The sequence below is a fragment of the Mercenaria mercenaria genome, chromosome 3 (genome assembly GCF_021730395.1).
Source record: "Mercenaria mercenaria strain notata chromosome 3, MADL_Memer_1, whole genome shotgun sequence".
Taxonomy (NCBI): Eukaryota; Metazoa; Mollusca; class Bivalvia; order Venerida; family Veneridae; genus Mercenaria; species Mercenaria mercenaria.
The window spans coordinates 91,646,784-91,670,639 of NC_069363.1; the positions used below are offsets into that span (position 1 = coordinate 91,646,784).

Sequence of the window (23,856 nt, forward strand, 5' to 3'; positions counted from 1 at the left end):
GGATCTACAGTCTTACACGGAACGTTACGCGATACACGATAGCAGACGAGCGAACGTTAAACGCGTACGAAGCTCAAGATACACGCACGATACACGCAAAATTAAACAACTATAGCGGTCCGACTACTGTTATACTTTCTCATACTTTTTTGTAATTTGAAAACTAAGAAACAAACATACAAACAGATAAATTCGTGAATTCTAAATTTCTCCTGTACAAATTTGCTCCGTTTTACGAAAAAATCCATGAATTTTTTACTTCCAATATTACTCTTTTTTACTGGATATATCACAATGATGAATATAAATCTCTCTTATATATTTTTTAAAATGTAGTCTAGTAAAAGTACGAGATTTTTAGGTTATGTTTTGCCTTTTATAGATAACTTTCTCCTCAAAGTCTGTTTTTCTTAAGTTAACTACAAATGTATTTATTGACTGAATTAAATTTTCGGAATCTTTCAACCATGAGAATACACATGCTTTTGTTGAAAGAAAGTGTGTCACGTGTATATGCACATGGTGATGCATAGAGATAAAAGTTAAAAAAATGAACAGGTACAGGACTGGTTTGATTGACATTCATTACCGGGTATATTGCTGGTACGATTGAGGGATTTGCGATCAAACAGTTAAATTAATTTCTGATATCAATATTATCTTGTGAAGTTTCATGCAAACTATAATTTGAAAAACAAATTATTGCGCACACCTCAATTCTTTTAATGTATTCTATTTAAATAAAAGTGCCGGTTATCAAACCAAAAGTTATAAAATTAATTGGTATGTACTGTTATCATAGTTTATAAAGTAGAAAAAACATATATTCGATAACTGCTGTATCTTTTTCACGTTGGCTTCAATATCGGTACTAATTAATTGCAGGGAAGAGACACAAATTCACCACTAGCAAAAGTTCAGAAAATACATTCAGATGGAAGTGGTGATGAGTTTTCTTATATCGAAGATTTAGGCAGATGGCAGAATATGTGGGAAATATGTAATGAAAAGCTGAAGGGAAAAGATACGTATGGGTATGTTCAGTACAAGTAACGTTTATGTATAAACACAACTTTTGTATTCTTTTGTACAAAAAGTACAAAATATTAGTCTTGCATAAAATCAAAATACCACACTATTAAATTCTTAGCAATAATCCTCATTTAAATAAAAGCAAGTATATCGTCGGTACTTTCTCAAATTGTTATTTGCAGTTTGAATTACATGTTTTTCATTACAAACACTTTTAAAAAGTATGTCATATGGCCTTGTACATTCAACTAGACATTCCCATCTTTATCAACACTATGATTTTTTCTGACTTTTTCATATGCAATATATAAGGAATATTGCAAATTTCTACCCTTTTGTCGATACTTTCATCCATAAGTAGAAGTCGACAGAGACATTTCGAAAGTTTCATTAGAAACTATTTTTTCTCATGAAAACAACGAATATATATAAGACCATGTTCCGACCTTTTGTGAATGTTTCCGTCTATTTGTTCCACTCAATGAAAATGTTTAATAGAAACAAATAAACACCCTCTACAGTTTGATTTAATTTTGTTTAGACAACTCTTGTAGCCTATTAGATGGTGAAATTAAAGCACGATTGATGGTTTTACAATTACGTATGATAGCATAGAGTAAATTGGTGTTCACCCAAAAGTACAAAATAATTGTATTCTGATTAAAATACCACGGAATCTCCAATTGGTATTTTGCCATGACAAAGTATTCAAATAAAATTAAGAAACAAAAAAGTCCAAAAAAAAAAATATATGCAAATAAAAACGGAGTTTCCAAAAAGGACCCCAACCGTGGAAGGAATAATTCAGCTTGTGATAGGAAGGGAACTTCCTTTCTCAAGAAAGGGAAGTGATCTCCGAGAGATACAAGGATTGTATACAAATGATGAAGATTTAATATATGAACAAAATATTTGTATTTTATCCTTATTCATGTGAAGACCTTCGTAAGAGGTGTATGCCTATTCCTGATATGCAGACGATAAGATAAACAGGACAACAATGACATATGAAAGGCTTTTATGAATTTCTATTCATTCCTCATAGGGTCCCGCAAATTAAAAAACAATCACGAAATTCATGTCTTTACTAAAATGCGATTTAGCCAGAAACAACGAATTGTTTTCATAACAAAATTAGTTTTAAATATATGACATGCAATGTATTGTTTTCAGAATGTCAAATAAGTATTGTCAACTGGTAACCTTTGTGATTGATATCTGCCCGAAGCCTTTACGTAGATGTTTCATTTCTCAAGCTACGACTGATACACAGTATCCGTACAGGAATTTAGAGAAGTACCTACAGCTGCGAAAACAAGACATCACCAACTTACGACAGCAACACATAATAAGCCCTGATCAGTATGCCAATATTTACCCTATGGCTGCTTCCGTGGACATACAAACATGGGACGTTTCTTTACTAACTATCCTACTCCTGGAGTTATTTCAAGCTAAACTGCAACAAGAAGAAAAAGAATGCATTCGTAGGATACAGAGCATATGGAACAGACTGAAATACATTGGAAATTCTAGTTTGTTGACTCTTCATATGTTTCAATCTTACTCAAATGACCTTAAAGATGCTGTCCGTAAACTTTCGCTGTCTGGAGAAAGCTGGCAGCTCAACAGGAAGGTGGATTTTCCGTCTGTATTAACAGAAAGCACAAACGTTATGGTGCCAGTATCAAAAATCGCGGCTATGTATGCAAAACTTGAAGAGAAGTTAGACAGGCAAGCAGCCGAGATACAGACTTTAAAAGAAGAAACGAAACAGTCACATAAAATCCTGACAAAGTCGTCCGTGAAAAAAGTCAGTAGATCAGGTAAAATAAAGTTTGATAAAAAGATATAAGGTTGTTTATCATGGTATGTAGGTATTAATTGTACACTAGTCGGGGTTCATCAGATAACACCAACGTTATCGTAACTATGAATTAGTATTTCACCAAAGATGTTATTTCTACGCAATAGGTTTCAAATAAAAACATACATCATGTTAATGTATAGTGTTTGTGCTCACATAAAAGTACTCAACAACAGAAAACAGTAACGAGAATTGAAAAGTTACTGCAGTTTAATATAGAAAATTTCCTATTAAATCTTACAGTGAAAACTCCTATAAACCCTGTAATTGAATAGTGACTCAAATCAATTAAAAAAATTGTTAATATATAATTGTGATCCACACATACCTTAATTGTTTTCATTGTTTTTAGGTGTTGCAGAAAAGCGAATGAAAATTGTCGACCAAAAAGTGGAAAGAATGAAAGGTAATGTCTTCATAGTTAACAGCAAACATGTTTTTCAAAAACAATAGATTTTGGTGCTTTTATATTTTTCTCATAAGCGAAAATGCATATTCTTTACAAAAAGATTCATAGACATGCCTTGATTCTTAGACGTTTTTAAATTTACACGTCAGTTAATTTTGTATATTATCCCACTAGTCAGATTAATTAGACAAAGTTATATAATGATTAAGGTGATAAAGAATCAGCACGCGCCGTTAATTTTCACTTCAGTAAATTGTGTTATATGATCCAACTACTAATATAATTCAGACACAAATACATAATTATAAGACGCAAAAATATAATTAAGAAGTATCAGCATTTGAAAGTATCAATTGTCTGCTTATTTTCAAGTTGCATTAAAACTAATATTTGAATAGATATATAATTTAATTTAAAATCAAATCTGTAGCATAAATGTTTAATGCTACATAAACTTAGTGTACTTCAATTTCTGGATTTGTTTATTACAGTTTTCTCAAAACAGTATTTAGTTCTTGTACATTTGAACCAATCCTCGAAGAAACCATAGACTAAGCGAACAAGAACTAATGAAATGTCAGAAAATTTGAAACATCAAACCGTTACCGAAACAGGCTTATTCATCAGTAATGTACAACAGATACAGTACATAAAATACCCATAAAAGTATTAAATCAAAGTGTCCAGCACATTTTCACTGAACAGCCAGAAGAAAATTTAACATCTTTTGATGAAAATTTAATTGGCATTATCAACACAATTATGTTCCTAACTGAAAAAGAAATTTATTCCAGGAATGAATTATTATGAAAGATATTGCAAAAATACAGAGGGATCGTTAGAAGTTTCTTTAAGTATATATTAATTTCATGGTGTACTAAATTGTATTTTATCAGGTATAATTTAAACATCTGGTTCATGAGCATTATATCTACTTACCTAAGTAATTCCTTAATTTGGATACACGTCAGATTCTTTGATGAGCATTCCTAAGAATATTAAACTTGCTCTTTATATAATCTCTTTGCAAACGATCAATCTTTGACAGGAATAAAACAACATTTTAACGAGTGAAATATTTCATACAACACTGAGCATAAAAATGTCTCGAGCATATCTATGCACACTGTAGTAGAATATATAAAAGTTTCAAATGTTTAGTACGTCTTTTAAATAAAGTAATCTCTTGTAAAATTAAACAGAAAACCTTACTAGAGCGTTGACAGAACATAACATTTGCGAGGAAACTCATAGAGAAGACATTCTACGGATCTACCAGAAACTTTGCGAGAGTCATCGCGTGATCGTTACTGGCCATAACAACAGCATGATTTACAGATGCGCGCTTGCAGCTATTAAATTGATGAAGTGCGAACAGTGTTTAGAAATAAACAACCCGTCCGACTGGCAACGCATCGGTACCGAAGACGCTAGCTTGGTTCTATTTAGGGAGCCATTTGGAATACTGACGTATGAGTCACAAAAGGTTGAAGTTATGCTGGAAGAATTTGACAGCATGTTAGATGCAACAACTGACGACAAAGATGATGACGTTATGGATATAATAATAGTAACCTCTCAGACACTTCTTAGTGAGGTTGCAAGAAGACATGATCACGAGATGTTATCCCCATCATGTACGGTTAAAATAGAATCCGATGAAGACAACAGTTGTGGTAATTTCTTATTCAAAGGAATATAGTTATTTTTAAAGCCGTAAAAACTACGTTTTGCCATTATTAGATGAATAGGCGTGTCCATTCAGGCCTTTAAACGTACAAACCCGAGTTATTCTACCTGTCTCACAAAAATCTAGTTCTGCGTGGTTGCTTTTTACAAGCAGATCATCAAGTGCACTGCTTTTTTTATAAAAGTATTTACATCTTAACGCAACACTTTATGATCCCCTAAGGAATTCTGAAACAACAATTGTTACTTGTTTTGTTTATATTAAGGTGTCTTACTATATTTTGTGAGAATTCTAAACATACAGTTTGGTAAGTCAGCATCTTTTATAGTTGTATCGCTTGAGACAACATTTTATATGGACAATTATTTATACAAATGTACAGGTGAAATAGAATCTTTATCCAGACAATACAGTTAATCAACTTGTTATGGATAGTTCACTGAAGGCAAATTCTAATGTCAAAGAAAAGAATTCAGCTGGAAAGGCAGATATTTGCAAATGCTTTACCTTTTTCGGTGGTCATACATCACTGCCATTCAGGATCAAGATGAAAACTGTTATGTCTTTCTGGCATACCGTTATAGCTTTGTCTCACCAAAACTTTGGAGGGACACATATTGTTTTCGGTCAGGTCTTCTCTCTGTTTTTGTTTTTTATGCCTGTCACAAAAGTGTGTCTGGTCGTATCTTTTAACCCCTTGAAAGATTTTAAAAGTAATGCTATAGATGATAACCGTCTGTCATGTTGGTTCAACATCAAGGTCTCACGATGGAGCGCTTACTTTGTGTCCGATCTTTATCTTCTTACTCTTTGAAACGATTTTCAAAATATTGACCCAATCATAAGTATTCTTCCTCAACCCCCGACATTGCATAATATCATTTAAAGATGAAATAAGCAGTAATAAAGTCCATATCTTTAAAAGTAGACAATCAAAATGTTAATCTTTGCTCATTGCATGTCGCAGGAAGTGACGTATTTCTTTATCTATAAAAATCAAAATGCCTACGCCAATGAGTCTATTATATAAAGAGAGGAAATTGTTTGTTTCAGTGTAAGATGATTGAAGAATTTTTCTCGAGTGAAAACCAGATAAATTATTTTCACGAGTGGAATAGCCACGAGTGAAAATGCAAGATATAGTGTTCATGAGCTAAATATATTTTGATCTTACATGCAAAACAAACAAATTTTCTTTTTATTTCATGTCTTGATTAAATTGATCAATTCTATAATTTCTTACCAGCGAATGATATGTTTGATAATTTTCACTGCGAAAATACCAAATATATATCACTCTAATACTTCAATAATTCACTTGAAAACATGAAATAAATAAATGTTGCTTTGTCATTGATCTTGGAGGCTTCAATTATATTTCTATATTTTAGAGTATGCATATGCCAACAAGGATACAGTTCATAAGAACCTGCAAGGTATGTAAGAGTTTTTTACCATAATAATGTGAAATGAAAAAATAAAACAGTTATATCGAAGCAACCACTTTAAACACAAACATAAACAAATTAAAATTACTAGCCCAGGATATATATAATATTTACAGCTTTATTGCACATAATTTGTAACTATCCAACGTTGGGTACATGTCAAGTTATTTCCCACATAAGAAAAGAGAATAGCTCTTGGTTTTGCAAACAGTCTAACGTGTCATCATAACTCAGGCAGCATGTAGTAAAACGTACGAGTTAAGCGTTTCTCGTAAACAATCGTCTGCGCAGAGTTTTATCAAGATCCTGATAAATCGGGGATTTTCATCGTTCGATATTACATTTAAGATATTGAAATTGTTTCGAGCATGAAACGATTGAGTATGAAATTATTGAAGGCTAATGTAGGTGATAAAATGCAAAAATAAAGTCAAAATTAAGAAAATAATTTCTTTTCATTGCACCAGTGATTATCATGGTCACGTGGTATTTTTGATAGCGGTGATTAATTTATGTTTAATGTTTTAATAAAAACATATGTAAAGAACTGAACAACATTCAGAAACTATAAAAGGAATATATTATCACATTTCGAATCCAACGGATACAAAGAATATTTGGCCAAATGTACATCTGACTGGCATTGATAAATCATTTTAGCTTTTAAAATAGTGCCAGATATACGTATTTTTGAATGATTGTAAAATTTTATTCTGAGACCAGATTTTATTCTAACTTGTCATAAGTTCTTCATTTGATGTATCATTCTAACTATTTCAAATTTTTTTAGATATTTCGCAAATCTACAAAGAGAAGTATATACGGAAGACTGTTGACAAGCATTTCAAGCAAGAAGTTGAAACGCTGTTTATAGCTAACAATACGGTTACAATCATCGGGCCAGTCGGAAGTGGGAAGACTACCTTGGCATTTCAGCTGTTGTCATCATATGACCTCAGCAACGGAGAAGACAATTTTCTGGTTATAGTGGATCCAAGTGAACTAAAGTTTGTCAACTTTTTTCTTCGACCAGTGATTATAATCAAGCTATTGGCTGGAATAAAATTTGACAGAATAGAAGCACACAAATGGTACAGACAGTTTGACAGGTTGTATGCTGCTGTAAAGGATAATAAATTGGCCGTGATTCTCACAATAGAGACGGAAGTTTTCCTAGAGTGGCAGAGAAATATGCCGACTCATCCTGTTCTTGAACATTTCGTTTATATGCGCGAAAGTCCACCGAAGAAAAGACAAAAGATCTATCACGGTAACAATTAAGCTTTTGTTCGTCCTTCCACCCCGCACACACATTAATTCTAGAGGTTGGAAATTAGATTTACGTTTGCCGATACAAATGTCCGACCGTCGGGTTATTTCAACAGATAGTTTCCTTGAGCTATTAACCCTCAATGTTTTCATACTTGTATATCCTTCTGTCCGCCCATCACGTCGATCTCCAGTCGATAAATTTAAAATGCTCCGGCGAAGTCTGCTGCCCAAAGGTGACTTCGAGCTGAAAATCTTTTTCAGATCAATATAATAAGGACGCATATTGATCAAGACAGATTAATCTTCACCGACAAATGACCTGTATTGATTTTGAGGCTATTTGCTGAAAGCTAAAGGTTAAACAATGGTATTGCATGTTTTAAAATATTAAGTTCAATTTTACTGTCTATGGCTCTGAAATAGTCTCTCTGGTCATCTTTAAGAACACGTTTTATTTTATAAAAAAGCTGAGTCGATTCGAAATTGATATATAACTTCCAAACAAATATCGAAAACAAAATGTTCTTAAAAAATTGGGGCCCCTAGGCCTGTGGGTTCGAGCCTACTTGTGAAAAATCTTGAAATTTCCATCCTTGTGAGGAAACCATTCTACTGGCTTTCGGAATGTCGGTGGTTCTACCCAGGTGCTGGCCTGTGAAACGATAATGCATGAAGGGTCACCTAGTGTCTTCTTCCACTATCTACAGCTAAGAAGTCGCCATGTGTCAGTGTGGCGTTAAACTTAACACATTTTTTTACACATTTTTAAACATATTTTATTTTAGAATACAAGAACCAGGCAGCAAGCGGATCGAAAGGTTAGAAAGTATTTTATAATTTTTTCTATTATATTGCTGAAAAGTAATTTGCGCGACCTCTATGTCAAAAATTTATGAACAAGCAGTTTTTTATTGCCGCCGATCAACGACAAGCAAGAATTTGTCTATCAGACCTAAATTGCTATTAATTGAAACCTTTTGGACCTTTTGACAGATTTTATTAACCAATTGTTAAACAAAATCAATCCAGAAAGATCCGATATGAAAATGTTTCATAAGCGTTAATGTGCACGCAGTATACTTAAAACTTGTATGGGAAAAGTGAAAAACTTGTTTTCAGCTCAGCTGTGCCAAAGGCTCAGGGTGAGCTATTCTGACCACTCACCGTGTGGCATCCGTCGTCCGTAAACTTTTACTTTAAACAACATCTCCTCATAAACCGCTAGGCCAATTTCATCCAAACTTCACAGGAATGTTCCTTGGGTAAAGTTCTACAAACATGTTACAAAGAATTGAATTCCATGCAGAACTCTGGTTGCCATGGCAACCGAAAGGAAAAAAAATAAAAATCTTCTTCTCAACAACCAGAAGGCCTAGAGCTTAGATATTTGGTGTGATGCATTGCCTAGTAGATCTCTACCAAGTTTGTTCAAATCATGACCCCGGGGTTAAAATTGACCCTGGCCCAGGGGTCATTTGATTTTACATAGGAAAATCCTAAAAAATCTTCTTCTCAAAAACCAGAAGCCCTAGAGCTTAGATGTTTGATATGTAGCATTGCCTAGTAGACCTCTACTAAAGTTGTTCAAATCATGACCCCGGGATCAAAAATGACCCCGTCCCAGGGGTCACTTAATTTTACATAGATTTCTATAGGAAAATCTTCAAAAAATTTTTTAAAAATAAACCAGAAGGCCTAGAGCTTCGATATTTGACATGAAGCATTGCCTAGTGGACCTCTACAAAATTTGTTCAAATTATGACCCCCAGGGTCAAAATTGACCCCGCCCCAGGGGTCACTTGATTTTACATAGGAAAATCTTCAAACTTTTTCTTAAAATAAACCAGAAGGCCTAGAGCTTAGATATTTGACATGTAGCATTGCCTAGTGAACCTCTACAAAATTTGTTCAAATTATGACCCCCAGGGTCAAAAATGACCCCGCCCCAGGGGTCACTTGATTTTACATAGGAAAATCTTCAAAAATTTTCTTAAAATAAACCAGAAGGCCTAGAGTTTAGATATTTCACGTGTAGCATTGCCTAGTAGACCTCTACAAAGTTTGTTCAAATCATGACCCCCGGGGTCGAAATTGACCCCGCCCCAGGGGTCACTTGATTTTACATAGGAAAATCTTCAAAAAATTTCTAAAAATAAACCAGAAGGCTTAGGTCTTAGATGTTTGACAAATAGCATTGCCTAGTAGACTTCTACAAAATATGTTCAAATCATGACCCCCGGGGTCAAATTGACCCCGCCCCAAGGGGTTACTTGATTGTACATAGAAAAATCTTCTTGTACATAGAAAAATCTTCAAAATGTTCTAAAAATAAACCAGTGGGCCTAGAGCTTAGATATGTGATATGTAGCATTGCCTAGTGGACCTCTACAAAATGTGTTCAAATCTTGACCCTCCAGGGTCAAATTGATCCAGCCCCTTGGGTTACTTGGGTTACTTGATTGTACATAGACCAGAAGGCCTAGATATTTGATATGTAACATTGCCTAGTGGACTTCTACAAACTTTTACCCCCGGGGTAAAATTGGCCCCGCTCCAGGGGTTACTTGATTGTACATCGGAAAATCTTCCAAAACATTTCTAAAAATCATCAGTTTGACATTTGAAACATGTAGCTCATATTACTCAGGTGAGCGGTCCAGGGTCATCATGACCCTCTTGTTTATGAGCTATGACTTCCGTCATGTTGGTTCTCATCAATTTTGTGTTATATTTATCAACCTTCATCTTTTTTTCAGAGTTCGTACCACTACAAATGTGAAGAACAACGTCTACAACAATGTCTTCTGTGGACCGTTCCCATGGGTTTTCTTTACATGTTTGAGAGATGACATATGAGATATCGCCTTTGTAAATTTTGAACATATTATCAAATTCATTTAATCAGGTTTTATGTTTTTATTATTAGAAGAAATTTTCATATTGAACGTTTTTCTGTGAGTATGTTTGTATCATTTGATTTGTCCCGCCAAAGAGCCCGTGATTTTCATGTCACTTTATGGAAGTAAACTTTCATTAAAAAAACAAAACAGCAGAACAGTAGGATTCGAGTCTGCATGTGAATAAGTGTCACGCGAGGATATGAAACCTTCCATTTACAGTTCGAAAAGCTATTTATACCAGTTCGTCAATATCGCAACTTTTCATGAAAATACTTGGTGCAATTATTTTTATGAATCAACCTTGCGGTTTAGGGTTTCCAGCAATTGATCAACGTGGCATCTTTGTTTTTTGTTTTATACATTTCTCCTGTGCTACTTGATGCTTTACAATCTACATCTTTTTATTCAGTAAGTTGTTCGACAATAACCGAATTACTTCTCCAACTAAAATGATCTTTGATCCGTCAGACCGATAACTCCAACGAAGAAGGTATTCTATTGTATTTTCGTTGCAGTTACTCTTGATCTTGATAATTGTGCTATGTGCATACGCCAGATATTAAATGAATTGATTCTTTACTGTAATTGTCCACGTCAGTAGTTGATTTTATATGCTCTTTAGTTTGTCTCTGAACTGATCAGTGAATGAAAGCAAAAGTAGGTACTTCCTAATTTCTACCTAGGTAATATTAGACTTTAAACACGCACCCCGCCCATTTCTCAGTCAAACAACGGTTACCATGGCTTCCTTGCAATAAGATCAACCTCAATTAATTTGGAATTTTGAGATTGCATAAAGACATGCTGGCAAGAAGATGTTCTTGTGTTGTTAACCTTTGATCCAGATATAATGTCACTGCAACTAAAAAATTTGAAGCAAAACAAAATCTGGATCTATTCTATATATTTCAAAAATTATCAATTTTTTTCAAGATATCAACCGAAACGAAAAATATGGCAACGGCAAGGTCGTTAATTATGCCAAGTTGTGAAAAACAATGTCACTAAGCAGTACAACATAAAGTGACTGAAATGCGGTGACGTCATCAAAGCTTTAATAAAGAACTGTAAGAGGACTGCATCAAATAGGAAGTGACTACTCAGTATTACAAGTAAAGTAGTCCAAGATAAACGTCCATATTCTTGATAAAATCTGGTATAATGGGTCGGATAATTGTTTGTATGAAATAAAGAAAGAATTGAAAAGTGTCTAAAAATGAGGATATGAGTGGAATATTTTGGTCATGCTTTAATAGCATATGATAATTAATGTACAATACCGCAGCACAAATTGAGAAAATCACAGAAAGTAATATCACAATGTCACTGTTTAGGAGTTATTTAACAAAATACGTATTACAGCCCAAATATCGCTGATTTCTGACTGACAGATGTTATACCTAGTATTTTGACAGTATAAGCATGCACGTTGTTCTTAGATTAGAATAAAAATGACGACAAAGGTCAACTTGATGCGCTAAGTCATAAAACCTTGAAAATATTTTGTATCAAGCTGAAACATGGTATTTTTCCTGCATGTTGGGTGATATTTTTATAGAAAGTTATTCATAAAGACCGTTTTAACTAAAAAGGAAGTGATAACACAGTGTTACATGTCTATGTATAGCTCTATGCTCTTTATAGAATGTAGTTTAAAGAGCCACATAATGGTGTTCTAATTTTTTTTATTTACTTTTATTTACGATTGTACTGGGAAAAGAACTAGACAACTTTCTTTGTGCATTTAACGTGTAAATTTTATTTCCAGTAAATGTCAACATGTACGTAACTGTTCAATAACAATTTTCAGTAGAGCATGTCTTGTATTTTATATGACAGTACACTATCTGTATATATTTGTTGTATTTTTTTAAGTATACATATTATATTACCTTGATATATGATATGGGTTTGAAATGCTCTAAAGTAATAAAATGATGTCTTAAGATTAAATTGTTATCTGAAACAAAAGTGCATTTGAATTAGTACAGTATTACGTAAATAGAAACTCTTTGCTTATAAAGAATGGAAATGCATTTGTATACGTGGCAGTAAAATTATATTTGTACCGAAATTACTTCGCTGTACCTTTTACGAAAAAAATATGATCATGACCTATTGTTTTCAGAAGGTATACGGAGCTGACTCGTATACTTGATTTAATGCGTGATCCATCCTTGACAATAAACAAAATAAAAGACACGAATGAAGTTATGTTGCAAAATAATAAAAAATAAGCATTTCTTATATATGTTATCCATAAGTTAGATTAATACATTTGTTTCCAATACGTGAATTCATGTGACGACAAAATGAACTACGTTATTTATTATAGTAAACATGTTTCAATGAAAAATCATTATATCGGTAATAAAATATAAATTTTTATTGCCGATGAGTCTTCAGTGTTTTGCGAATAAATAAATATAAACGACTTATCTATTTTAAGAAACATACAAATATGGCTTGAGTTGATTGCCAGTTAAACAAAGAAGATACTCAAGCTATGTGTATTCTGTGATTAAAAACGGTTAACGCATGGACTGGTAAGAGAGTATTATTACGTCAATTATGACACCAAGTTGCTACATTTGTCCGGTTCATTACTACTTGGAATGAATAAGTCCAGCATAATTTCATCAAAATATTTCAAAGAGCATGTGAGAATGAACACAATTAAGGCCTTCATGTAGTTTATCGTCTAATTTGCGTGGGTGCGTAGTTATTCAAACACTACTGGTTCGACTCCCGTGCATCATAACTTTGACCAGTTATAAATCAGGTGACAAATTACTCGAATGCCTCAATTATTTCGCCGTCAGTGTATTTTATATCAGATCTCTTAAGTAACTCCAGGGTTATTGCCATTTTATTGTTTAAAAAAAAACAGATGTGTACATAACAAACTAACCAATTGGTAGAATTTCATTAAACTTCTTTAATGTTTTTTCCATGAACATTTGTTATCAACTTGTTGAATTGTGTAGCCACACCCGGTCCGGTCACCCCCACCGCCCTGGTCACACCCCTCCCCCTCCCCACATTTGATTTCGTTTTTTACAAAACCTTAAACCTTCGATGAATATTTATCAACATCAAAGTTGTACACTCCTCCACCTAGCTCGCTGCTCTCCCCCCCCCCCCCCCCCCGCCCCCCCACACACACACACTACACACAAACACGCCCCCCGCCCTTATTTTTATTGTTTATCAATATTTGTGATCAACATGTGAAATATTGTACCCTTACCCGGTCGCCATCCCCCTCCCCACTCCCTAATTATTTTTTAATTCCTTTTTTTAATTATTCGAACCTTCTATGAATATTTAATAAAGTGTGAAGTTGTAATCCTCCCCGACCTCGGTTACCACCCACGTTCCAGATTTCTTACTTGAGTGTGCTCTCTTAAGGACATCTGTTCTTTTAAGTTCAATTGTACATGACATAACCACCAGAAAGCATGGTCACTTTTTTCTATATGCATATACAGTGGAAATTTCAAAATATGCTCGCCACAAAGCGCTGGCCAAATTCGAAATGATTTCACAGACAATATTCAAACTAGCTTTGTCACACAGGTTAGTATTTCAGGGCCGTCATGGCCTTCTTATATTTAATTTTCTTGCTAGTGTTTTCAACATATTCTTAAGGAACCTGTTCTCAGGTTTTAAAGGGCTGGCCTCCAGATTGCTGTCATATGTTTCAACAATAAGAAAGTTACATTCGTTATTTAGTTACTTTAAATAATAAGTTGACAGTAGAATCATTTCGAAAAAATAGCTCTTCTTTATATCATTATTTAAATATTTAAAAATATCAACAATATATAATGTTGACTTAAAATAAATGATATTTTATTTCCGTTGATTTTAAAACAAATGATTTTTTTATGTACAGCTGCCCTTTTCGAAGTCACCACAGAGTCAGAATATCTACGGTTCAGTTGTATTTCTATCAAAGATTGCTTGAACTTTTTTTTCTGTACAAGTTACGACTAAAATCTGATGACATATTTTATCGCTTTATTGTCGCTTATCTTTGTTTTGCTTTAAAGTACATATGTATATGTTTAGCAAAATGCTGTGATTATAAAATATTGACCTGATGAATTTAAAAATGTAACAGTATTTACAACAGAATGAATAAAATAAACGTATTCTTTATTTCATTCATTTGTTAATCAAATAACATCAATTTTCATAATATTACTTTTTCTTAACAGATAAGTGTATTTGATGTTGCTGCTGCTCATCATTTGTTTACCTATACCTTATGAATAAATGTGTACACATACTCGTAATAGTGTTTGTAATCTAATCCTGATTATCTGTATTGTTCCTTTATCCTAAATGAACAAATGGTATTTGTCTGTGTTAAACCCTGCAATTTCTTTAAATAGCAACAAGCATTTATCAAGGAATATCTACAGTCTTTTCAAAAATAAAAGAATGTTTTTTTGATGAATCAATTGTAATCTGAAATAACTTTTATAGATTGTATGATATAATATTATTTTTCCAAAGGAAACATCATTAAGTTCCCAACAGATCATGGCAGAACCCGATAGGCTTTTAGAACTGCTGTGATGCAGTCCTCAGCATTTCCAGTTTTGTTAAAATAACAAGAACTGGCTTAAGTGCTAAAGGTCGCTGGCTTCGAATTACTTGCCCCTTTTCAATACGAGGAAAACAACCGGTGGTTCCACGCAGAAACCGTCCGATATAAATTTTACCCGGAGAGACAATTGGGGTCTTCCTCCACAATTAAAAGCTGGAAAGTCACCATATGACTTAAATATTGTCGTTGTGATGCTGAATCAAACAACAAAATCAAACGAAATAAACTAAGAAACAGACAAGAATATTTGCAGTAATTAATTTCATCAAACGCATTCCTCATTGTTCCTTCTCTTGAGAAGGAACATAATTGTTCGGTAAGTCACACTTGACTGATATCGAAAGCTGTTGTCATTACAAGCTGGCCAATCAAACTCCGTGACTTTAGAAATAACCTCTGGCCTTAAAACTATTCTTTCCTAATTGAGGCGACTCTCTGACTGAACGCGTTCCGTGGATTACATACTACTAAACCCGAGGATGGTTTTGTTTTGTTTTATTTTATTCATTTTTATTTGTTTATGCTGCGCTGCGTAGTTATGGCTGTTTCCAGTCAAACGAATCAATCGTAGGCCCAGCGAGATTTGAATTTTGAGACCCGTTCCCGAATACAGGTCGATGCCTGGATTGATTCCAAAGAATTAGATCAATATGATGTAATAAAAAAGGGACCTTAATTCAAGGCCCGGGTGTTAGTTTTGGAACATGACTGGGTGTTGGCTGGAGTATTTTTAATTGTTTTTACAATGTTTTAATTGTTGTATCCACCTGAATTTTGTCTAAATTGCCAAAATTTATAAATATATATAAGACCCGCGATTACCTTTCTTAATTACACCAATGAAACGCCAGGGAAGAACTGCCACTTACCATGAACTATATCTATACTCTACTGCTTTATTTTATTAACCTTAAAACTTAAAAAACTTTAAAACTTTAAAAACACCTTTAAAAATAGCCATTTATATACGTCCGATTGTTGTCAGGCCTACTGCATAAACCCGAGGATGGTTGATTGATTCTTTTATTTCCTCCATTCTTGAAGAACATAATATATGTACAAACAGATAGACATATATCAGCAGCAAAAGTAAACAACTAAATATTATGGTTAAAATGTGAAAACAAACCCCATTGCGACCCTCTAATTATGCGCAACAAATTCACGCATCGAATCGTAATGGATTTTTCCCTACTGCCAATAATAAAAATGTTTCAAAATAAGCTACTTACAGACTATTTATAGTAACAAAAAAGGGAAGAAATTCAAAACAAATTATTGTAAGAGAACAGAAAGGTATTTTGCCAAATAAAAACAAGAGCACTGCAATGCAGAGCAATATACACAAAGCAAAGACATATATGACCTTTGAACCCTAAGTGTGACCTTGAACTAGAAGCGAGTCATTCAAAACATGCGCTCTACACGTCGCCTCAGTGTGGTGAACATTTGTGCCAAGTTTCTTTGAAATCCTTCAAGCAGTTCATGAGTTACAGAGCGGATACAGCAAAGTCATAAATGACCTTTCACTCCTAAGTGTGACCTTGACCTTGAAGCTAGTCATCCGAAACAAGCACTCTGCACGTCGTCTCAGTGTGATGAACATTTGTGTCAAGTTTCTTTGAAATCCTTCAAGCAGTTCATGAGTTACAGAGCGGATACAGCAAAGTCATAAATGACCTTTCACTCCTAAGTGTGACCTTGACCTTGAAGCTAGTCATCCGAAACAAGCACTCTGCACGTCGTCTCAGTGTGATGAACATTTGTGCCAAGTTTCTTTGAAATCCATCAAGCAGTTCAAGAGTTACAGAGCGGACACGAAACACACTCATATGACCTTTGACCTCTAAGAGTGACATTGACCTTGAAATGAGACATCCAAAACATGCGCTCTGAACGTCGTCTTGGTGTGGTGAACACTTGTGTCACGTTTCTTTGAAATCCTTCAAGGGATTCAAGAGTTACAGAGCGGGCACGAAATTACTAACGGACGGACAGACGGACAGTGCGATTTTAATATGCCCAACTTCGGGGGCATAAAAAAACGGAACTCTATTAAGTAACAGCCTTGACATTTGAATGAATACAAAGGTCGAAAAAGGGGCATACTTTTGTAAAAATGCAAACCAGGGTTATGGAACCTGCACAGTGCTTATCAGCTCATGACAGTGGATAAGTGTGTGAAGTTCCAATCCATTCCCATTAGTGGGTACTGAGATACCAGCTTACATGTAAGAATGTAACCAAAAACTGGTAAGTTGAAAAAGGGGCATAATTTTGTAAAATGCAAAGTAGAGTTATTGAACCTTTGCACTGCACGTCATATCATGACAGTAAACAAGTGTGTGAAATTTAAATCCTTTCCCATTAGTGGAAACTGAGATACCAGCTTACATATAAAAACTGAACCAAAAACTGCTAAGTCGAAAAAGGGGCATAATTTTGTAAAAATGCAAAGTATAGAGTTATGGGACCTTCACAGTGCATGTTAGATCATGACAGTGAACAAGTGTGTGAAGTTTCAATCCATTCCCATTAGTGGATACTCAGATACCAGCTAACATACAAAAACTTAACAAAAAACTGCTAAGTCGAAAATGGGGCATAAATTTGAAAAGAAAAAGAGTAGAGTTATGTGACCTGCTTAATGCATGTCAGATCATGACAGTGAATAAGTGTGTGAAGTTTCAATCCATTCTCATTAGTGAGTACTGAGATACCAGTTTACATACAAAACCTAAACAAAAAAATTCTAAGTCGAAAAAGGGGCATAATTTTTGTAAAAAAGCAAAATAGAATTATGGAACCTGTGCAATGTAAGTCAGTTGATCACAGTGAATAAGTGTGTGAAGTTTCAATCCATTCCCACAAGTGGTTACTGAGATACCAGCTTACATACAAAACCTTAACCAAATCGGGACGCCGGCGCCGACGCACGTGCGAGTCCAATAGCTCTACTTTTCTATGAATAGTCGAGCTAAAAATGAATGTACTCTATGATCCCAAAAGACCGGAAAAAAAATAGCACTGAGTCCAAGTACGTAGGCATAGGAAATAGAGATCAATATAATTGCACTTTTACTAATCCTACCAGGTGTTCTGTATTACAAAAGTGCTTATATTGTGACATTTTGATACAAGAAAAACTGTATTATCTGCACTATTAGTTACTTACTGGTACTTCATTTTATTATTGGCTTGTTAAAAGTTAATTTTGTACCATGTGCAAGTTGACAGAATCGTAGGAACCACGATTTGAGGGGTAAATCAAACACAAATGAATAAATCCTTAATGTTTTTGCTGTGCAAAAAAGTATGATATTGTGTCTAAAACAGTTTTCATTTTCCATTCAATTGTGTAATTGCAAGGGAAGTAAACTAATAGATATCTCTGCTTATAAGTACTAGCCCAAGGCAAGAGTTGTCATTCTTTGTGGATCACAACTTTAAATTAAAAATTAAAACTTCTGGTATTTATATTAACAAAACTACCATAAACTTCACATTTGTGAAATCATTTTTGGTTATTTCAAGGACTCGGAAATCAGTTTCTAGATTTTATTTAATGTATTACTATCATTGAAAATTTTAGTGTCTATCTCTAAAGTACGGGGAGACATTTATTGCCGCCACACGGCACTTAAAGACTGTTCTTGTGATAGCTAATAAAATTTGAGAAAAAATCCACGTGTGTACTTAAATTACAAAACATATTACTCTATCTAAATGCGGTAGGATACACTAATTAACTGTTAATTGTCGCAGGTGTACGGAACCACATGGGTCTGGTAACCAACCTCTGAGTGACACTTTATGTGTAGTGGTCCGGTAATTGACTTTATCTCTAACATTGATTTAAATACTTCAAAAAGAATCCATGCGGTATTTGAGGTTTTAAGCTGTCCGGGACCAGACATGATTCCCCTTTATCACGCCCTATTCATGTATACAAAGGATATGGGAAGCAATTGACACTTTTTTGCAGGAAGATATACATGTGTTATACCGTTTAATTTTTGTATAACATAATGTTAATAAACATTTTCATTAAGAAATATTTGCATCTGTATGCTCTGAGCTGCCTTTTGTGTAGTATTTAAAAAATACATATAATTGATAGAATATAGACAGTTCGTTCTTCCATTCACTGCTTTGTAGATGTGATAAAATGAATCTAAATGGAATCTTTCTTCGAAGAAAAAGTTGTTTGGGTTGACCTGTTGGACAGTTAATCAATTCAGTTTACCCTCATGTGTCGTATACTTACTGAACATCCCTTTTAGTCGGGCGCCATTTATCATGGTGTGAAGATTGTATGGAACCGCTGCGTGATCAATGCATGTTTCCTTTGATAAGTGACCTAATTACGGCGCATGATAGGGCAGTAATAGCGTGTCAGTTATCATTTTGGATCCGAAGTGAACGGAGAAAGCGCAGAATTGAAATATTTATAATAATAATTTAATACTGTTTAAATTGGTGCACCTCCACCTCCCCACCACCACATTGGTGTATTGTTCCAATTCGCCTACTACAAGTCTTGTTCAGTGGGTGGTTAGTAAAGCAATTTTTATTTTGTCTGATATTAATGATTGTCATTTTAAGAAATTAAAAAGGACAGTTTTCACAGGCGGTTTTTATTAACCCACCTTTGCATTCAATTAATTTGTATTAGATAGACAACATTTAACTGCAAAAATTTGAAAAACAGCTTTTTTTATTGTCTGATATTAATGCACGTCATTTTAATAAATTAAAAATGACAGTTTTCACTCACATTGTGTTACTCTGTTTTACTGCATCCAAAAGCAAATGAACATACTCCTTGCAGCCGTTGTTAGTAATTGCCTATTGTTTTTGTTGAGAATATGTAGATCTTAGTAATGACCTGTCCAAGTGGCTCAATTCAAAATAAGATATACTTAAACAAATAATTACACCTCACCAGCTGTGATGGAAACGTTAATCATATTACCTTTGCAATTATGTCCTCGGTACAATAGTTTATCTATTTCATTTACTTCAAGCATTGCTTACTGATTTGACACCAAAAGTCGAGCATGTGAGTCAGGTTAATTTTTTAAAGAAACATGGACTGTAGTAGAATGACGTAATTTTGTTTAAGGAATTAAGGGTTAAGATCGATAAATGACTGAAAAGTCAACGAAGTACAGACCCCTTGTTCTCAAACCTAGCAATCCAAGTGATAAAGTTATGTAACAGAAATGAGATGGCCATTTAGGTGCAGTGCTAGGATGCCAAAAATATATTTCAAAATCCAAGAGAGGATCAAGGAATGGAAAATTGTCTGCAGTGCTCTACAGCAAACATGACGCATTCTAGCTGTTTCCTTGTTAACACTTTCTTTTATTTTAAATGATATGTCAATTAGGCCACACCAAATTGAAAAGTTGTTCATCGGATATTTTCTGAAAAAATTGAGGCGGCGAGCGAAAAAATATTTTAGATAAAGAATAAAAAATATTTTTAGAAAAGAGCGAGCAAAGAGCGAAGAAATATATTTGTCTTGTTTTCGCTTTTGATTAACTAATAAAAACCTTAAAATAGAATGTACAGCCCTTTTACATTAAAAATAATTCACATGGACTGAGAAAACATGGGTACATTTTGGTTTGGGTACATTTTGACCTGCAGGCGCACATCAAAGCGAACTCCTGAGAAAAAGGTAATAACATTGGCATACAGTACATTGTAATCAAATAATGTATGCGTTTGAAAATGCTCTTAGAAAAGATGTAATATACAACAATGCATAACCTTAAACCGTAATCATGACACAGATATGTGACTTGAATATAGCATGTTTAGCTCAGATCGACTTTTCAAAGTTTTTGATAAAGTCAAATATCTCTGTTACTATTAAAGCTTTTGCCTTGAAACTTAAGATAGTTATTTAATATCAAAGTCTACACTAGGAGAAATAGTGCCCATAACTCTGCATAAGGGGAAATAACTTAAATGCAACTAAATATAGGTATCATGATATTATTACAGACGGTGTGTGTAGTATGTATGTATTTATTGTGATTAACAATCTGGGACTGGAATAATAAGCATTTGTACACTGTTACGTCCGTAAAAAGTACCGCACCAACAAATTTTGGCTTGATTTTTTTACAGTGGGGCGGGCGCAAGCCAAAAACAAGAAAAACATAATTTTTTGTGTTTCTGAAAATATACCAGCGGCAAATCCGACGAACAACTTTTTAATTCGGTGAGGTCTTAACAAAACAATAAAGCAGTACTCTGCAAATGAAAGTGTACCACAATACACTGGAACTACTTCTGTTATGATGATTTTTATCAAGTTCCAGTGTAGTATGTTTGAATTTTTAGTTGTACGAACAAGCTGACCATTTTAGGAGATATTTCATAAAAGTATATAAGTATCACTGTTTCTAAATGTCTCACCGGAATCTTGGTATATGTTAGCTTGAATGAGATTATGGGGACAAATGACAGTGAACTTTCAGACTTTTAAACAAGAAGTCCTCCATCAAATCAGGTCAGATGATGACCTAATATTGCTCACCTGACTGAACGGTACATAATTTTAACAAATTTGGTAGAGGACCTCTACACAATGCTACATGCCAAATATCTGTTTTCCATGCATTTAGGCTTTAGACAAAATCATTTTTAAAGGATTTCTTAAATAAGTCTATGTAGAACAAGTGTCGGGTCAATTCGAAACCTACGGACATGATTTGAACAAACTTGGCGAAGGACAATTGCACAAAGGTGCATGCCAAATATCTAAGCTCAGCACATAAGTACATGCCAAATATCTCAGCTTAAGACCTTGAGAGTTTAGACAAGGAGATTTCCATTTTCTATATAAGTCTATGTAAAACAAATGAACCCAATGTAAATTCACTAGACCGCCATCTTGAATGCAGTGTGCCCGTGGTTCGTGGTTGTATCTCACCTATGCTGGAACTCTTTGTGATATCATTCCAAAATCTATATCAGTGTACGGATTTGCTGATGATCATGTAGCAAATAAAAGCTTAGGTCTTACATCTGTTTCCGTTGAATCAAAAGCAATAGGAGACCTTGAAAGGTGCGTGGTAATAATCAATGACTGGATGAATAGAAACAAACTGAAAATGAACTCATCCAAAACTGAATTTATTATGTTTGGCAGCAGACCTCAATTGAACAAATGTTTTACAAATTCCATTACCATTGCTGGTGATGATGTCAAACGTGAAAGTACAATTAGATATCTTGGTGACGAAACCTTGAACTTTAAAGATCATGTAAATCGCAAATGTCGTACAACCATGTTGAATTACCCTTACCAAAATGAAAAGTTTGCGGCAAATTTGCCGCAAAGTTGCGGTAAATTTGCCGCAAACATTTTAGTTCACCAGAACAGAGTAATAGATGTTTGCAGGAGTTCGCCGGTAGCGGCGACCTTTCAGCAAACATTTCGGTGACTTTGCTGCAAACTCACCACAGACCTTATTGAATTAAGAGTTTGCCATAACATCGCCAGAAACTTTATCACATGATTTTATTCACCAAAACGTCACCAGAATCTTTTATCTATATTTTATTCTCCAAAACATTCGCATATGATCTTTTAATTATCTGACCAGATGTGAAAGTTCGCCAGAGGATTGCCAGAACAGTATCACTTGACTTCTTCTTTGTTTTTATTGGCTGCATAGAGTTTGGCTCCATTTTCAAAACTGCCAAACAGTAGTTGAACATCAATGTATTAATATGAATTATTTATGTTTCTTTCCTAAACAAAAACTTCCACAAAAAGATGGATAATTCACGATGTATACTGTGTTTAATTCCGTGGATAAATCTTGCGATATAAGGTTAGTTTTCACATTGTTACGCATGCAAAAGCAGAATGATTTTTATACGGTTAGCCTTTGTTTATTTCAGACATGTGTCACCAGCTAAAGACCATTAAATACAATAGATTGCAATAAATAATTTAATGAATCTGCAAATTTATTAAGACATTTGCACACAGAGAAAATTTTTGCAAATCAGTTATCAGCTTTCACAACGGTTCCTTTAAAATATTTAAATAGTTTCAAACCCATGTAAGCATAAAATATATTTACTAACGATATACTTTATCATAATGATCTCGTGCATTTGTATTTTTTCTTTATAATTATTTAGAAAAGATAAATCATTATTAGCAGATGATATTTTGATAATTTAATACACCTTTCTTACTTATTCCGAAAATATATCCTTTGTTCTTCAAAAACAAAAGGTCTGTTACTTTAGCGCCAAAAGTTTGCAGCAAATTTGCGGCAAACAAATTTGCATAATTGTTTGCTGCAAAGTCGCTGCAAACTAATTTGCATAAATAGTTTGCCAAAAGCTCGCCAGAACATTGCCAGAAGTTCGCCAGAAAGGTTTTGGCGAATTTGTGGCAAACCTTTACCATACAAATTAGGTTTGCCGCAAATTTGCTGCAAACTTCCTTTGCATATTCATTTGCATAAATTGTTTGCGGCAAATTTGCCGCAAACTAATTTGCATGGTAAAAGTTTGCCAAAAGAAAGTTTGCGGCAAATTCACCAAAACGTTTGCGGCAAATTTGCAGCAACGTTCGCCAGAA

The 23,856-nt window shown here is 34.1% G+C and overlaps 1 protein-coding gene across 1 annotated transcript in view; it reads left to right on the top strand.

The window, feature by feature from the left end:
• LOC123524054 (uncharacterized) overlaps positions 1 to 14,919 on the top strand; it is a 46,580-nt gene extending 31,661 nt beyond the window's left edge. Inside the window, exons 9-16 of the mRNA XM_053539277.1 lie at positions 886 to 1,034; positions 2,206 to 2,858; positions 3,252 to 3,305; positions 4,511 to 4,984; positions 6,390 to 6,434; positions 7,237 to 7,716; positions 8,504 to 8,536; positions 10,475 to 14,919. Of these exons, the coding sequence (XP_053395252.1) occupies positions 886 to 1,034; positions 2,206 to 2,858; positions 3,252 to 3,305; positions 4,511 to 4,984; positions 6,390 to 6,434; positions 7,237 to 7,716; positions 8,504 to 8,536; positions 10,475 to 10,497 (1,911 nt within the window). The 3' untranslated portion in view covers positions 10,498 to 14,919. The remainder of the gene's footprint in view (positions 1 to 885; positions 1,035 to 2,205; positions 2,859 to 3,251; positions 3,306 to 4,510; positions 4,985 to 6,389; positions 6,435 to 7,236; positions 7,717 to 8,503; positions 8,537 to 10,474) is intronic.
• Positions 14,920 to 23,856: the final 8,937 nt, after the last annotated feature.